This window comes from Littorina saxatilis, linkage group LG11, assembly GCF_037325665.1.
Source record: "Littorina saxatilis isolate snail1 linkage group LG11, US_GU_Lsax_2.0, whole genome shotgun sequence".
Classification (NCBI taxonomy): domain Eukaryota; kingdom Metazoa; phylum Mollusca; class Gastropoda; order Littorinimorpha; family Littorinidae; genus Littorina; species Littorina saxatilis.
Window position 1 is genome coordinate 33,668,542 of NC_090255.1, and position 17,926 is coordinate 33,686,467.

Genomic DNA, 17,926 nt, shown 5'->3' on the forward strand with positions numbered 1-17,926 from the left:
TTTGTCACCTGAGTTGTTTTTCCTGAGATAAGTTCCAATAAACAGTATGACAATGAAGAAAAAAAAAAGAGGAAAAGCTACGCATGAAACATGTTTACAGTGTTAAACTGATTTTCATGAAACATTCACACTAGAGCAAGTAATGCACACCACTTACTATATTATATATGTACAAATCAAAGTATGCCAAGCATGACATGTAAAACAAAACAATCACAAGAAACGAATCATTGCCCCCCCCCCCCCCCCACCCTCACTCACCCCGTTACCCCAGTTGTCAACGGCCCCAAAGGTCTTCAATTTACAAAGACAAAAATGCCCTAATCTACAGCAGGAAAGAAACATAGAGAGTGAAGTACACATACCTGAGACATCTCTATCATATGTAGCAACATTGCCTGAGATAAAACAGGTAGAGGTAGATAATCACTAGAATTTTGAAACGCAAAAAGTGAACTCCCATTTTTTTTCTCACAGGTTTTCGTCATTTTTATGACATCGACATCAAATAGAAATTCTACAAAAACAGTGTTGTGAAAATACAACGCAGTCTAACGACAAGAATAATGATCAAAAAGCGATTTGGTAAACTAAAAACAAAACGAGAGAGACAAAATATCAAACAGCTGCATATTTAACTTAGGAGGTAGATTTGAAAAAAGCGATGATACGCTCAAGAATAAATACACAGTATTTTAAAACTACCCGTGTGTATCGTATCTTCAATGAAGAATGAACATACATGTATGTAATAACAAAGCAAAGTCGCCCCGAAACAAGCAATCATCAGATGTATTATCACGCCATCAAAAATCACTCGAAAATGTAGTCGAACAGTTTTAGCGAACAAATGGAACAAACAACAACTGCAACAAACCACATTTGCCAAAAAAACAAAACTCCTCCCCCCAAAAAAAAACCCAACGAAGACCCTCGCTTCGCCGTTCATATCCCCCCAAAAAACTAGCGATGAAACTAATCATTTGTGATGATAGAAAAGACTTTCGTTTCCCTGAAGGAAGTGACACAACCTAGTTCAATAAAGCAGGCTGAATCAAAGATACCTTCATTGCCGTTAACACGATCGTAAAAACCACCATAGATCAGACCAGGATTTTAAGGGGGGCAAGACTTTCATTTCAACACATTATCAAAAACCAACAGCTTAGCTGCTTCCAGACGAGCGTGGCATTTTTTCTGCTGAATGAATGTCACAGATTGACTTGACACTGTTGTCAGTCAAGTTACAAATAAATTCCGCCAAAAAATGTCCAATCTGCGTGGAAAGCAATCAAGCTGAACATGTCTGTGTTAAAGTGAACTGATGGTCTTAACCCTAGTAAAAGCCTCGACGGATCTGGCGTGATTGTCAAGGTCTTCTGGGAAGGAAGATATCTTTAAAATACGTCTGAAAAAAAAGAAGATATAATCTAAAAAGCCGGACAACATCGAATTTGGTATCTTCGTCACTCAGATAATCGCCAAAATATGTCTTTTTTTCCCAATCGTTGCTCGAACATTTACATGACAATAGCCACATATTTTTCCACTTTCAAACTTGTCATTTTTGAAAATACTTGTCTTAATCATAGCCATCAGCTTACAAACTTTGTATTGCTCTCACACACCTCTTTCAAGTCCTTTTCAGTGTTCACACACACACACACACACACACACACACACACACACACACACACACACACACACACACACACACACACGCACAATCTCATACAGGATGAACGTTCAGCTATGCGCGAAAGGGTGGGGTGGGGGTGGGGGATACTTTATCTCTTGCTTCCAACGACAGTGATTGTTACAGATTTAAGTACCCCAAATAGTTCATTCTTGGGGTGAGACTGTGGATCTCAACCCCCAGAGTTTCAAAGACAACTTTCACCAGTCACCTGAGGTAGTTTATAAGTTCACAACATTATGAGTCAAGCAATAATAGTAATAAATGTGAGCATGGCATACAATACATCACCCATTAACATTCAGAGCAATACAGTCATAATATAAAATTTTAACAGTGTGTATAACATTAGTCCTGAGACAAGAACGGCTACGTCAGAAAACAAATACAAACACATTTAGCACATTTAGCACTGAGTTCTGAGTTTCCTGAAATAATGGTGTATATGAGAAGATGAAGAAAAATATGCATCTTTCGGTGCGCGATTCCAAATAATGACTTTTCCCTCTTGAATATATTCATGACTGTTCGCTCTTGAATCATTGTGATTTCACCCGTAAGACTTCAGAGGAACTCTGCTATGGCATACACACATGTTCTGAAAAATGATTGGCAGTATTTAAAGTCCGTATGAATTTAAATAATTTATGAGGATGCATTGCATTGCCCATGCGTCATTTGGAATAGAACTGACGTGTGTCAATGGCGTCATAATATGTTAACCTTGTACAAATAAAATAAAACAAAAATGATAGGGAGTACTTTTTGAGGTTCGAAATGAAAGTTTGAGAACTGTTTTGTCTGTAAATGAAATTAAAATGGCTGATCTGCCCGCCCTTCCTTCAAATATATGTGAAAATAAACATGAAAACAATCGGCTTTTAATAGATGATTAAGCTTTATATAACCATTTAACTATGACACATAACGCCAGTGTTTCTATCGGTAAGTATGATTCATTTTAAGTATCAAATAATCGCCCAAAGCTATTTGAAAAATGCTGGGGTTACACGATGGTCAATAGTGAATTGAAGGTGCGTATCGCAATTAAATAAAAAATCAAATCGTTTGAAAAAAAGAAGAACGTATCCTTGCCAACGTTGCTCACTATTGTTCATGTGAATAGTTTTGTTGTTGTTATTTTTCTAATATCAATATTAACAGTAATACCAATCTCCTTAATTCAGTGTACTTATACCAAATAGCTAGCAAGAAGCGCACATTATTACAACAGTAAGCATCGTACCAAAAAACATCCCTGATTAGAAAAGCTTTTTCAATTTCAAAATTTGTACGAAATCACACAGACAATTGTAACAGGAGGAAAAAAACAAGCATCAAAGATAAGGAAAAAAACTCAATTTTAAAACCCGTTGAGTTTTTTCCACGACCCGAAAAATCCCAAAATTCCTGATTCAGCACACTGGGCAACATTATAGAGTTTAAAACAAGTCTTTAAAAAAATTCAACATCAGTTAAAAAAAAAATCAGAAAAAGGACAATTGCAGGCAGGAGGCAGAGCAAAAAGAGGTCAATGAGGTATTGATGAGGTTACGGACGAGGTATCCGAAGAGGTATTCAAACAATGGACAGAAAAAGTTCAACCTGAGAACGGGTCAAGGTCAATCACATGATGATAACAAACGGTTATCAGTCCCTGCAGAAAATCTCTCTCTCACTCACACACCCGCACACACCCACTCACGCTAATAATAATAACAAGTGTGAGACAAATTAGTCTCAGAGTCTTGTACAACAATCTCGCATCCATCAACAACATTAAACACACTCTTCTTCAGCCTGACGTAGTATAATAACACAATGGCTGCCATATAGACAGACACAGACAGACAGTTCCAGACCAAGTCCCTGCAAGTTTCAAACAGTCCACACATATTAAACAAACGGTTAAAACAAAACCGTCCCTGCGACATGTTCTTTAACCCACCATTTTAGGTGGATTAAAATTGAAACAGTTGTCCAAACCTTCACACTCCACAGTTTCAGTAGCAGCACTCCTGCATCAAATGTTAACACGGACAACAGACTGTGAAGAAACCGTCACGGTTCCAATCCCTGAAGCCTTAATACACCGTGATAACAAAGTTAGCATAGTCTTTCGTCCCTGCGGCAGCACATCGAGTTTTTCAAAAATAAACACAGTAGCAATAATTTGTGAGGAAACGACAAAGGAACAACGCGGTACGTTCCCTGCGGTGTCTGTAAATAAGAGTAGCTGTGTTTTCTTCTCAACAAAAGCATGGCTGATAACGTATGATGATCAACGAAGTCACCAAAACCACAGTTAAAAGTCTTTGCTTTACAATCTGGTACGAATCTGAAAGCTGTTCCTTTCAACGAAAAACATCTTTCACTGTGTACAATTCGGTTCTCGCAATGCAATGCAAAGATAATTGCGAAGGTAAGACAATTTTTTTCCTGAAACATCAGCACCCGTATGTTTTCTTACCAAGCAAACTGTTCAAAGTTTTAAGTCTTTCCTAGCTCACAATAAAACTTGAAGATCACCGCCGAGCTCTGATAAAACACGAGGCACGGTGACATCGAGTGAAAAGTGGCAGTTTTTGTCCAGCACATGACACACTTTCATGTCCCGCCAAACTGTGACAACCTTACACAAGTCCTCCACTAAAGTTGCGTCACTCTTTTCCTTGACGCTGTCAACAGCTGACGTCATGCTCCGTCTGAGCACGTGACCTCAGCCGTTTCAATGTCAAGGCGAAGTACAAACATTGACGTCCAACTTCACGTGCATAATTATATATACTGCACACTTTTCTTTACCTCCACGAATGGCTTTTTACCACGTACATATGTCTTTCACGCGTTTTTGTTAAACACTCTCTTCCGAAGTCTCGTTGCAACTGTTCACAACGAGAAGCCCCCCCTCGGCAAAATGTCCTCCGCGGTTTTCGTAAATAGTCTCGTCCGAAGTCCCGCTGTCAACAACGAGAAACTCTCAGCGTCTATTGTCCGACTCACTTGTTCGTCTATCGTTGTCACGTCTTGCGATTTTGTCTGCTCCCTCGGAACTGTTGTTACTTGAATTAATCTTCCGAAAGCATGTTTGTGTTTTGTGCTCAAGCTCGAATCCAACAAACGGTTTCACGCCTGCGTAAGTGTTGCGTAAGTATTCACTGATTTTGTGAGAAATAAAGTCCATGGCTATTGTGTTTTTGACGAAGATCCACAGATTTGTTAACCTGGTTGCGTAATCGGTAATCCCTTCAGAAGATCTGTAGTACGTCAGAAGTAAAGAACACTTTCCAGGCAAGTCCTTTTGTGTAATGGTGAAATAAACTTGATGTTCAACAGATCCACCAAAAGTAAACTTTCAGTTGACGGCAGACCATTCCCGCGCTCTTGCGAAATGAAGTATCCACCTGACAAACGTGATGCACACAGTTGAAGCAGCCCCAAAAAGGATTTGCTTTTTGCACATCACGAACAGTCGATTGGCCTTATATATATAAAATCTACGATTGCACGAACAATTCCCTGATAATTCGAGTGAATACACACTGATATGATTCACAGTCTTTTCTGCCGTTTGCCTGAGTGAGTGAACATTAAGCCAAGCTGAATGGTGATGAATGTTGCCGCATGTCAGATAATTGTTCTCAGCTGTCACAAACATGATAGGAGGATGGTCTCTAAAAACAGAAGCAAAAATCAAAACAAAAAAGTTCCAAAAGCCAAGTCGTTCAGCAAATGTCCAGAAATGACGCAAAAACAAGTTGGACGCCGTTCCCGAACAGCCTCAGACGTAGCCTGCTAACCTGAGAATATTGGAGAGTAGATTTAAAAATAAAAGATTCTGGAATGTTCTGTTCATCACCTGAGACGATGAAGCAAGTAATGTGAAGATGCGTATCACGCTGTCCTTGGCAAATCTGAAAAAGTTTTCTTGAGTTTCCAAAACGGCTTTCATTGCGTTTCTAATTGACCTTTTTTACAGTCACTGTCGGAATGTTTCTTAGTTGTCCCTTACACGAAAACAACCATATTCCTAAAAAGGAATACAGCAATAAAGGTTTTCTCCTCTGAATGTTCTTGACTTTTCAATATGAAATAATGTTGAGGTAACGAAACGGCTGTCGACATCAAACTGGGCCGAAACGTCGGTTGAGGTAAACTGAGGTAAACGTTCTTGATATTCGGAACCGAAAAATGAGGTAAGTCGTACGTTTCCAGTATACCTGAGTAGAAACGAATGTGAACTAGATATTGAAGCACTACAAGACTGAAATTCTTTCCAGCAAATGTTAAAATAAAGCGTACCACAAGGACTGAGGTATAATGTTCTTCACTGCCTGAAACAACGCAAGAGGTAGAGGGTAAACTATAAACTGTCCTGGCTATGAAGAATAATGCGATGACTGAGGTAGACGCAAAAGGTTCCTTCAACTACCTGAGTTGATAAAAAACGAGATCGAGGTAGGTGGGTGTGTCCCGGTTTTCACTTTGTGCGTCCCTGATGGGAGTCAATCCAGGGTGGATGAGTTTTAGGCTGAATGCCCCTGATGGGAGTCAATCCAGGGTGGATGAGTTTTAGGCTGAATGCCCCTGATGACTTAAGAGTAAGGTGGATGCATTTCATAGAGCAAGTCCGTCATAACCTAAAATGGGAGTGGATAGGTTTCACATTGTGAGTCCCTGATCACCCAAGATTATGGAGGACGTTTTCAATACTCAGCTGGTGGAACTGGTTTCATACCGCGACAGTCCCTTACGAACTACGATCAAGATGGATACGTTTCAAAGCTGAACTTTCCTGATCTACCTCAGGTGGTCGAGCAGGTGCTTCGAGAAGGCCATCTTGTCCTGACAGTCCTCCTGACACAGGAAGCAGGTGAAGGGCTGGTCGGGCAGGTGGATCTTCTGGTGCAAGAGGAACATGGTGTAATCCGTGAAGTAGCAGTCGCAGTGCGGGCAGCGAAAGAGACGCCCGGAGGACATGAGGCTGGCGAGAGACTCGTGCTGGATGCCCTCCATGCGAGGCTTGACCGGGCTGGACATGTCCAGGGGCCGGTGGTGGTGGTGGTGGGAGGAGCGGGGAGGGCTGTGGGTGGAAGCCTCGTTGGGAGGGTGCGCGCAGCACAGGGTCACCTGAGCGCCGAAGTCCTGCGCGTGGTACGGGTGCTGTGAAGCGTGACGTCCCCCTCCCCCTGTCTCCAGGTAACTCTCCACCGTCTCCCCCAGGCTGGGCCTGCCCCCACCGCCGCAGCTGTTACTGCTGCGCTGAGAGTAGGAGTCGTTGTGGGCAATGCCGTTGCCCCTGGCAACAGCCTCCCCTTCCTCTTCCATCATCTCCGCGTGGTTGGGGTGACACCTCCTGCCTTCGCTGCCAGCCGATGACACGGGCGGGTAGCCGGGTGAGCGTTCCATGGTCGGGTAGGCTGACTGACTGGCAGTGGAGGGTGGGCGCTGGGCCGAGGTCGACGAGGACGAAGAGTTCCTCCGTCTCTGCTTGTCAGGCATGGAGAAGTCCAGCGCGTCAGACTGCATGGCTTGCGACTGCGGCGGTGGAGGAGGCTGCTGCTGTTGTTGAGGTAGTGAGGGTGGAGCAGCAGGGGCGGCAGTGGGGAAGGCCGCAGCGTAGCCAAGGTACTGCTGAGCGGCCATATAGGGCTGCAGCATGGCCTGGGTGACGGCAGCAGCAGGGGGGAAGGAGGAGTAGGCATTGTAGAGACCTTGGGGGACAGGGCCGGACGGGGAGTAGCCCCGCATGTCGTACCCCTTGCCCTCGTTCCCTCCCTTCCTCATGCTGGCCATCAGGGCCGGGTCGGCCTTCATTGCCCTTGACCCCGCCATCGGAGGTGACCCCTGACCTTGACCTTTAGCAGCGGCCATGGCGTTGGCGGTGTCGCGAGCCTGGTTGAGGAGCATGGCCCTATCCTGCATGGAGCCGCCGTTCTTCTTGACGAACAGGTCCCAAATGCTGTCGCTGTTGACGCCGTGACGACGGGCGTGTCTTCGCAGGGTGGAGCCGCGGGTGAACTTGGCCAGGCAGATGCTGCATTGGTACGGCTTGATGCCGGCATGTAGCTTCATGTGAGACTTCATGTTGTTCTTGTAGCCAAAGCGCTTCTTGCACAGCGGGCACTCGTACGGCTTCTGGTCGGCGTGCTCTCGCTCATGGTAGCGCATGAAGGACTTGGGGAAGTCCTTCTCGCAGATACGACACCACTCCTTTTCTCTAGACCCTCCCACCTTGCCGTTTGGTCGTCCCTCGGCTGCAGCAGCGCCGCGGGGGAGAATGGGGCCCAGCAAGGGGGGAGGTTCGGATCCCACCTCCATGGGGGAGTCCTGAGACGTCTTGCTGTCGTTGCTGGGTGGAGGGAGCTCCTGAGATGCCTCCTCCTCTTCCTCCTCCTCATCTTCCTCGCCCCCCAAGGGAGACAGGGACCTGGCAGGGACCGGGGAGCGCAGGTAACGGATGGACTCTCGCTCGGACCTGGGCACCTGGTGGCGGTGGGTGTGGAAGTGACGACGCAGGTCGTGGACGCTGTCGATATGGGTCTCGCAGTAGCGGCAGAAGGTGACGGCGCTGGAGGCCGGGTTGTAGTGCTCGCGGTGCACGTGCTGACGCAGGCCGAAGCGGGTCAACATGTGCAGGCCGCACACCACGCAGCCCAGGGAATACTTGCCCGAGTGCAGGCGTTGGTGGGCGATGCGCATGGAGGGCTTGATGAAGCGCTGCTGGCAGAAGCGGCACGCGTTGGGCTTGTACTTCTGATGCACGCGCTCGTGGGTCCGCAGCCTGTCCATCTTCTCGAACTCCTGGTTGCAGATGCCGCACTTCTTCCCTTCCTCTGTGCCCACTGCTGCTGCTGCTGCTACTTCAACGTCGTCGTCAGCCTCCACGGTGGCGGGGTAACGGTCGGTGTCCTCCTCGTCACGGTAGCTGGAGTCGCCGTCGCGGAGACTCTCCTCTTCTTTGTCTGAGGGCGAGGCGTAGCGATAGTCGTGCTCCGCGGCTGTGGAGACTTTGTCAAGGGTTGAGTTGTTGGCGTAGGAAGGGAAGTTGGGGGCGGCCGAGTTGCCTCTGGCTGCTTGCATGGCGGTCAGCTTGGCAATGTAGTACTGCCTGAAGGCCGGGTCGCTGTACATGTCTGTGTCCGCCTTCACCCCTGGGGCCTTGAAGGACGAATCCCCGTCCTCGCTTTCCCCCTCCGCTTCCTCCTCTTCTGACCGCGACCTTGACCCTGAGGGTGAGCGGGAGGTGGCTGACAGGGGGCTGAACATAGGCTGCTGCTGCTGATGCTGGCCGTGACTTTGGCCGTCGTCGCCGCGAGATCCGAGTTTGTGATTCCTGAGTAGTTCTGTGTCGCTTCCAGGTTCCCCGTTCTCGACTTCCTGCTTGATAGAGGCGGAAAGAACCGAGTTGCGGTTGAGGTCCATGGGGGACTGGGCCGCCGCCAAGTGAGCGGCAAGAGACGCTGGAGAGGTAGACACGCCGGGGGGTACGTGCTGCTGGGACCCGTACATCCCCCCGTAAAACTGAGAGGGTGAGTTGAGCGAAGGGTGCGGCGGCCTGCCCATGGGGGCCAGACCCGCTGAGGTAGCTGTGGAGTGCGAGTTGCCATCGTGATGATTATTGTTATTGTTGTGATTCTTCACGGCGGCAAGACCGTTATATGAGGTAGACGCGGAGGTAGACAAGGCATTGTTACTGGGGGAGGGTGCGGGGTGCGTGGTAGGGGAGGTAGGAGAGGTCTCCCCTCGGTTCACGGCGATGAGGGGCGGAGGTCTCGAAGACGGAGGAGTCCCTCCATTAGTGAGGCCATGACCGTCGTCGGAAGGGCCGTTGGCGATGGCGGAGGGGGGTCCTCCAGCCCCGTTGTTGCCCTTCATGAGACTGCCGGCCGCGCGGAGCAAGGGGCAGCGCTTCTCGTGGTAGCGGCGCGTGGTGGACCGCGTGAAGACTTTGGCGCAGTAGCTGCAGATGCGGGACTTGCGCGGGAAGCCATTGGAGACGTAGTTGTAGAGCTCGCTACCATAGTTGTAGCTGGGCATGTGCGGGACCCCGCTCAGCCCGTACGGAAACCCTTCCTGCTGCATGCGGGCGGCGTAGGCCATGGTGGCGGCAGTCTGGGCCTTGTCGGACGACGTCCGGTTGGCGTAGGCCTGGGCGATGACGGCAGCCACGTTCCCGTTTCCTACGCGACTATCACCACCGGCGTTACCACCACCACCACCACCGTCGCGGTGGTAGGCCTCGTAGGCGGGGCTGGTGTGACCCTGGTCAGAGCCTCGTTGCGGTAGCCCCGGGAGCGAGGCGGCGGAGGAGGGGGGCAAGGTAGGGGAGGGAATCCCCGGCACAACGGCGGAGTACATTCGGGGCGAAGGGAGGTAAGCGCGGTTGGAGTGCATCATGAAGGCAGGGTGCAGTCCCTTGGTTAGGGCGCCGGTGGCGTGCAGGGGCGAGGGGGGAAGGGATGTGGAGGAGGATGGAGGGGGTGGTGACGTGGTGCTGGTGGTGAGCCGCTGCTGTACATTGTGACATGCCTCTGCTGCTGACCCCTCTGGACCCTGAAACACACAAAACACAAACGATGTCAACAACACTATCGGTATCAGTATCAGTATAGTAGACTTTAGCAGGATCACCACTATAAGCTGATAGGTTGTTGTTGATCCTTAACATGCTTAGTATATATTATATCCATAAATTGTTGAATAAAACACTGTTTAAACCAACAGTATCGGGGGCGCAACATGTTTAGACGGCACAGATAGCCTTAACATTAACAGCCTGAGATACACAACGGCTGAAGAAACCAAGACGTCAGTCCTTTTTACATAGAGGGGGAATCGAGACGAGGGTCGTGGTGTATGTGTGTGTGTGTGTGTGTGTGTGTGGTGTGTGTGTGTGTGTGTGTGTGTGTGTGTGCGTGTGTGTGTGTGTGTATGTGTGTGTGTGTGTGTATGTGCGTGTGTGTGTGTGTAGAGCGATTCAGACTAAACTACTGGACCGATCTTTATGAAATTTGACATGAGAGTTCCTGGGAATGATATCCCCGGACGTTTTTTTCTTTTTTTCGATAAATACTTTTGATGACGTCATATCCGGCTTTTTGTAAAAGTTGAGGCGGCACTGTCACACCCTCATTTTTCAATCAAATTGATTGAAATTTTTGTAAAGCAAGCAATCTTCGACGAAGGCCGGACTTCGGTATTGCATTTAAGCTTGGTGGCTTAACTTGAGATTAATGAATGACTTTGGTCATTAAAAATCTGAAAATTGTAATAATTTTTTTTTTTATATATAAAACGATCCAAATTTACGTTCATCTTATTCTACATCATTTCCTGATTCCAAAAACATATAAATATGTTATATTTGGATTAAAAACAAGCTCTGAAAATTAAAAATATAAACATTATGATCAAAATTAAATATCCGAAATCGATTTAAAAACAATTTTATCTTATTCCTTATCGGTTCCTGATTCCAAAAACAAATATATATGATATGTTTGGATTAAAAACACGCTCAGAAAGTTAAAACGAAGAGAGGTTCAGAAAAGCGTGCTATGCAGCACAGCGAAACCACTACCGCGCTGAACAGGCTCGTCAGTTTCACTCTGTTATGCACAAGCGGCGGACTACGGTCATTGTGAAAAAATGCAGTGCGTTCAGTTTCATTCTGTGAGTTCCACAGCTTGACTAAATGTAGTAATTTCGCCTTACGCGACTTGTTTTACCCTCTCTCTGACATCACCAAAGCGAGAAAGTTCAAGGTGACGTCACAAAGTGAATAATGGTGTCACGTCAAAGTTCCAGGAGTCGTAGGATGGGGGTGGTACCCTATACCTGTTAAAGTCGAACGGCCGGTTGAGTGACACTGAGTGTGTGTGTGTGTGTGTGTGTGTGTGTGTGTGTGTGTGTGTGTGTGTGTGTGTGTGTGTGTGAGTGGGTGTGTGTGTGTGTGCGTGTGCGTGTGTGTGTGTGTGCGTGTGTGTATGTTTATGTATGTGTGTTTGTGTGTGTGTGTGTGTGTGCGTGTATAGGCCTATGTGTGTGTGTTTGCGTGTGTGCACGTGCGTCATTTGGTCTCAGAGCATGGTTACTATGGTTGGGGATGATGAGACTTTAGCGAGGTAGTTAGTTGGAGAATCCACGTATACTGATGTGCGCTCCAGAAAATCAAAAATCGACTATATAAATCAAGAGACGAAGTGAAGTAACAGTGCAGACAGTGAAGCGTCAAAACTAATGAGCACAATCAAAAAGAAACGACGTCCACCAGGGCCGGACCAAGTTCGTTTGAGGGGGGGGGGGGGGGGGAGGGGGAGGGAGTTCCAACTGAAGGCAGGGGACCAGGGGCCGCCGAGGCCCCGGTGGGGTGCAGGGGCAACGCCCCGCTGGGCGCCCGTTCTGGGGGGCAAAGCCTCCCAGAAGCCGAGAAAATGTTGCATTGGTGAGGTCATTTTTTGGTCTTTCCTTGCAACTGGGAATCAAAATTACACATTTTCAACAGTAACAAGACACGCGGAAGTGGGAAAGGTATAGGGGCGAGCACTCAATGATCTCACAGTGTGCAGTACAGTCCCTTTCCGAAACATCGGTTCCCCGATAGCGCAGATGATATCTTGTTGCAATCGGTTCTCTGATACCATTGATACTAGTGATAGTGTAGCGTGTGACTTGACTTGTGGCCTATGATTATGGACTTATAACGGGGAGGGCAGGCCGTTGTCGACTTGATGTTGTTCATAATTTGAAATAGTTTTGGAAGACCAAATAAACTAAGGGAGTTGGGGGAAGAGCTTAAAAAGTCGACATATTTTTTTTCTTTTCTCTGAGAGGTACATCGGATGGCCAGGGGGCGGGGGGGGGGGGGTCCGGAACCCAGGACCCCCCCCCCCCCCCCAGCCCTGTCCACCCCCCTCTCCTCCACTCATACTGCAGTGTTCACATACATGTACTGATCCGCACCGTAATCCAAGGGAGGCAATACCTGGCGAGCTACGCTGCTGCTATAGATCTATCAAATTTAACAGTTACTTCCCTTGCACCCTTTCGACCCATCAGACGAGATTCACCAAGAAATGAACATTAAACTGGTTAGCTCATTACATTAACTGCGCTAAAAAGAGACAGACAGACAGACAGACAGACAGACAGACAAACACACACGCAAACACAAATACGCTCTCTTTCTCTCCCTCCCTGCCCATTCCGCCCTCTCTGCACACGACTGAAACTGCTGATCACACTTATTTTGAAAAAGAAGGAACCAGTGATTGCAAAGCCAAAACCATGATTTCTTAGAAATCTTACTCGAATTCTTGAAACACACACCGCATGTCCCAAGGTTATGGCCATTCTGAAAACGCAAGCGGAACTATTCATTTGCTATCATTGAATCGTTCGTCGAACAAATAAAGCATTGCTGACATATATAACATATACACTCACAAACACATGCGGAAATGTAATTCGCTGTTCTGTTGACAGTTTGTGGTAATTCAGATTTCCTGCTCGTTCTCTTTCCGGTCAACAACGAGTTTGAGATCTTGCATACAATTTTTTTCGGAAAAGGGAAACAAACATCCTGCTTTTTACATTTAGTCAAGTTTTGACTAAATGTTTTAACATAGAGGGGGGGAATCGAGACGAGGGTCGTGGTGTGTGTGTGTGTGTGTCTGTGCGTGTGTGTGTGTAGAGCGATTCAAACTAAACTACTGGACCGATCTTTATGAAATTTTACATGAGAGTTCCTGGGTATGATATCCCTAGACATTTTTTTCATTTTCTCGATAAATGTCTTTCATGACGTCATATCCGGCTTTTTGTAAAAGTTGAGGCAGCACTGTCACACCCTCATTTTTCAATCAAATTGATTGAAATTTTGGCCAAGCAATTTTCGACGAAGGCCGGACTTCGGTATTGCATTTCAGCATGGAGGTTTAAAAATTAATTAATGACTTTGGTCATTAAAAATCTGAAAATTGTAAATAAAATTATTTATTTATCAAACGATCCAAAATTACTTTTATTTTATTCTTCATCATGTTCTGATTCCAAAAACCTAAAAATATGTTATATTCGGATTAAAAACAAGCTCTGCAAATTAAAAATATAAAAATTATGATTAAAATTATAATTTCCGAAATCGTTTTAAAAACAATTTCATCTTATTCCCTGTCGGTTCCTGATTCCAAAAACATATAGATATGATATGTTTGGATTAAAAACACGCTCAGAAAGTTAAAACGAAGAGAGGTACAGTAAAGCGTGCTAAGGCTATGCAGCACAGCACAACCGCTACCACGCTAAACAGGCTCGTCACTTTCACTGCCTTTTACACTACAGGCGGACTACGGTCATTGTGAAAAAATGTAGTGCGTTCAATTTAATTCTGTGAGTTCCACAGCTTGACTAAATGTAGTAATTTTGCCTTACGCGACTTGTTGTCTCTTTCCCTCCTTCTCGACTCTCCTCTATCTCTCATATATGTAGATGTAAATGCTTGTATAACTGTGTTTTAATTTTAAATGTGTCAAGCGCAAAGAGCATAATTGTAAAGTTATGATGTTGCGCTATATAAATGCTCATTTATCCAAGCGGAGCGCGGGCGGAGCCCGCGCGTAGCGAGGTAGTTTTTTTTTTCATCTCCCAGCACTGAAAATTTTTTTGCCAAGTGGTGTCTGTCTGGACATTGTTCTAGAATTCATCTTTTAGCACAATATTAGCGACACTGTTTGGACAATTCTATTAAAATTAGGCGTACAAACTGATTTTGTTTCGGGGAATCCTCTCAGAGGATCAGAATTTTCATATAATATCATCGGAAGCTGTTACAACGGGAAAATGTGAAACTTTTGTCACTTTTTAACATGGAATTTCATCTTTGAGCGTTTCAAGCGGACTTTAATAAAATAGTTATTTGCGAATTAAGCAGCGGAAGACACTCACCGGTTCAACATGTGTATGGTCATTAAACCTCAAAACATTTCAGTAAGTGGTTTAGACAAACACCTCGGACATGTGAGGGTGACTGGTTTGTAGCTGAAGAGTTTTTTTCTAAAGTGTGTTCTAAATACAAATGACGTACTGGTAATGATGTAATGAGTTGTTCTAATCTTGTTCTTGGAACTCTTGCTGTTCCAAGCTTGTTCTTAGCAAGTCTTGGTGACGAGAACAAAGACTATCAATGAAATCTTTAGAAATAACCTCTGACAACGACGACGATGACGACGACGATAACAACAACAACAACAAATGACATCGACGACGACGACGACAACAACAACAACAACAACAACAACAACAACAACAACAACAACAACAACAACAACAACAACACGAGAACAACAACAATCACGACAACGAACATGACAACAACAACACCAACAACTACGACGACAACTACAACGACTGGGTTATGATGACATCACCAATGATTTAAAGGCCGTTAAAAAATCGTTAAATCCTATTTCTTCACTGATTCTTATGAAATTTTAAAGGTAGGTTTGTTGTCCCCAACTTATTTTCACTCCATACTTTTCCAGAAGAAAAACATAATTTTGGCAGTTAAAAACCGTTAAATTTCAATTCTTCAACGATATTTATGAAATTTTGTGGGTAGGTTCGTTGTCCCCAACTGATTTTCACTCTATACTTTTCCAGAAGAAAGACATAATTTTGGCAGTTAAAAAACGTTAAATTTCAATTCTTCACCTATCTTTATGAAATTTAGTGGGTGGGTCCGTTGTCCCAAACTGAATTTCAAGACAAACTATTCCAGTCAAAAAAACTTATTTTTGGCAGTTAAAAACCGTTAAGTCTCAATTCTACACCGATATTTATGACATTTTGTGGGTAGGTTTGTTGTCAGATTTGACATCATGGATGGCAGAATTGAAAGTGTGAGATATCCTGATGTTTCACAATTTATGCTGCATAATTCAGCCCCATAGGCGCTTGAATTTTAGGTGGAGTTGGTTTTTTTTTCAGCCCAAACCAGTAACCCCCACATGGTTTTCATGTCCCTTTCTGAGAGACTTCAAGAAGTTTCAATTTGACGTCATGATTAGCCTGCCGCATTAGCAAGTATGAAAACACGTCATCGATGACACATTTTAAGACAGAGAGAGAGAGAGAGAGAGAGAGAGAGAGAGAGAGAGAGAGAGAGAGAGAGAGAGAGAGAGAGAGAGAGAGAGAGAGAGAGAGAATCATGTACACACATATGGACGACTTCGCTTGGGGTATGTACTGCCCGGCAGTACACATCTACTTAATTATTATTATCCAAGCGGAGCGCGGGCGGAGCCCGCGCGTAGCGAGGTAGTTTTTTTTTTCATCTCCCAGCACTGAAAATTTTTTTGCCAAGTGGTGTCTGTCTGGACATTGTTCTAGAATTCATCTTTTAGCACAATATTAGCGACACTGTTTGGACAATTCTATTAAAATTAGGCGTACAAACTGATTTTGTTTCGGGGAATCCTCTCAGAGGATCAGAATTTTCATATAATATCATCGGAAGCTGTTACAACGGGAAAATGTGAAACTTTTGTCACTTTTTAACATGGAATTTCATCTTTGAGCGTTTCAAGCGGACTTTAATAAAATAGTTATTTGCGAATTAAGCAGCGGAAGACACTCACCGGTTCAACATGTGTATGGTCATTAAACCTCAAAACATTTCAGTAAGTGGTTTAGACAAACACCTCGGACATGTGAGGGTGACTGGTTTGTAGCTGAAGAGTTTTTTTTCTAAAGTGTGTTCTAAATACAAATGACGTACTGGTAATGATGTAATGAGTTGTTCTAATCTTGTTCTTGGAACTCTTGCTGTTCCAAGCTTGTTCTTAGCAAGTCTTGGTGACGAGAACAAAGACTATCAATGAAATCTTTAGAAATAACCTCTGACAACGACGACGATGACGACGACGACGACGATAACAACAACAACAACAAATGACATCGACGACGACGACGACAACAACAACAACAACAACAACAACAACAACAACAACAACAACAACAACAACAACAACAACAACAACAACAACAAAAACAACAACACGAGAACAACAACAATCACGACAACGAACATGACAACAACAACACCAACAACTACGACGACAACTACAACGACTGGGTTATGATGACATCACCAATGATTTAAAGGCCGTTAAAAAATCGTTAAATCCTATTTCTTCACTGATTCTTATGAAATTTTAAAGGTAGGTTTGTTGTCCCCAACTTATTTTCACTCCATACTTTTCCAGAAGAAAAACATAATTTTGGCAGTTAAAAACCGTTAAATTTCAATTCTTCACCGATATTTATGAAATTTTGTGGGTAGGTTCGTTGTCCCCAACTGATTTTCACTCTATACTTTTCCAGAATAAAGACATAATTTTGGCAGTTAAAAAACGTTAAATTTCAATTCTTCACCTATCTTTATGAAATTTAGTGGGTGGGTCCGTTGTCCCAAACTGAATTTTAAGACATACTTTTCCAGACAAAAAACCTTATTTTTGGCAGTTAAAAACCGTTAAATCTCAATTCTTCATCGATATTTATGAAATTTTGTGGGTAGGTTCGTTGTCCCCAACTGATTTTCACTCCATACTTTTCCAGAAGAAAAACATAATTTTGGCAGTTAAAAACCGTTACATTTAAATTTTCACCTATCTTTATGAAATTTAGTGGGTGGGTCCGTTGTCCCAAACTGAATTTCAAGACAAACTATTCCAGTCAAAAAAACTTATTTTTGGCAGTTAAAAACCGTTAAGTCTCAATTCTACACCGATATTTATGACATTTTGTGGGTAGGTTTGTTGTCAGATTTGACATGATGGCAGAATTGAAAGTGTGAGATATCCTGATGTTTCACAATTTATGCTGCATAATTCAGCCCCATAGGCGCTTGAATTTTAGGTGGAGTTGGGTTTTTTTTCAGCCCAAACCAGTAACCCCCACATGGTTTTCATGTCCCTTTCTGAGAGACTTCAAGAAGTTTCAATTTGACGTCATGATTAGCCTGCCGCATTAGCAAGTATGAAAACACGTCATCGATGACACATTTTAAGAGAGAGAGAGAGAGAGAGAGAGAGAGAGAGAGAGAGAGAGAGAGAGAGAGAGAGAGAGAGAGAGAGAGAGAGAGAGAGAGAGAGAGAGAGAGAGAGAGAGAGAGAGAGAATCAAGTACACACAGATGGACGACTTCGCTTGGGGTATGTACTGCCCG

At 44.7% G+C, this 17,926-nt stretch overlaps 1 protein-coding gene across 1 annotated transcript in view; it reads right to left on the reverse strand.

Annotated features, from left to right (window-relative positions):
* Positions 1 to 257: 257 nt before the first annotated feature.
* The window catches only part of LOC138980285 (uncharacterized), a 74,739-nt gene continuing 57,070 nt past the window's right edge, over positions 258 to 17,926 (reverse strand). Inside the window, exon 2 of the mRNA XM_070353150.1 lies at positions 258 to 10,252. Within this exon, the coding sequence (XP_070209251.1) occupies positions 6,497 to 10,252 (3,756 nt within the window). The 3' untranslated portion in view covers positions 258 to 6,496. The remainder of the gene's footprint in view (positions 10,253 to 17,926) is intronic.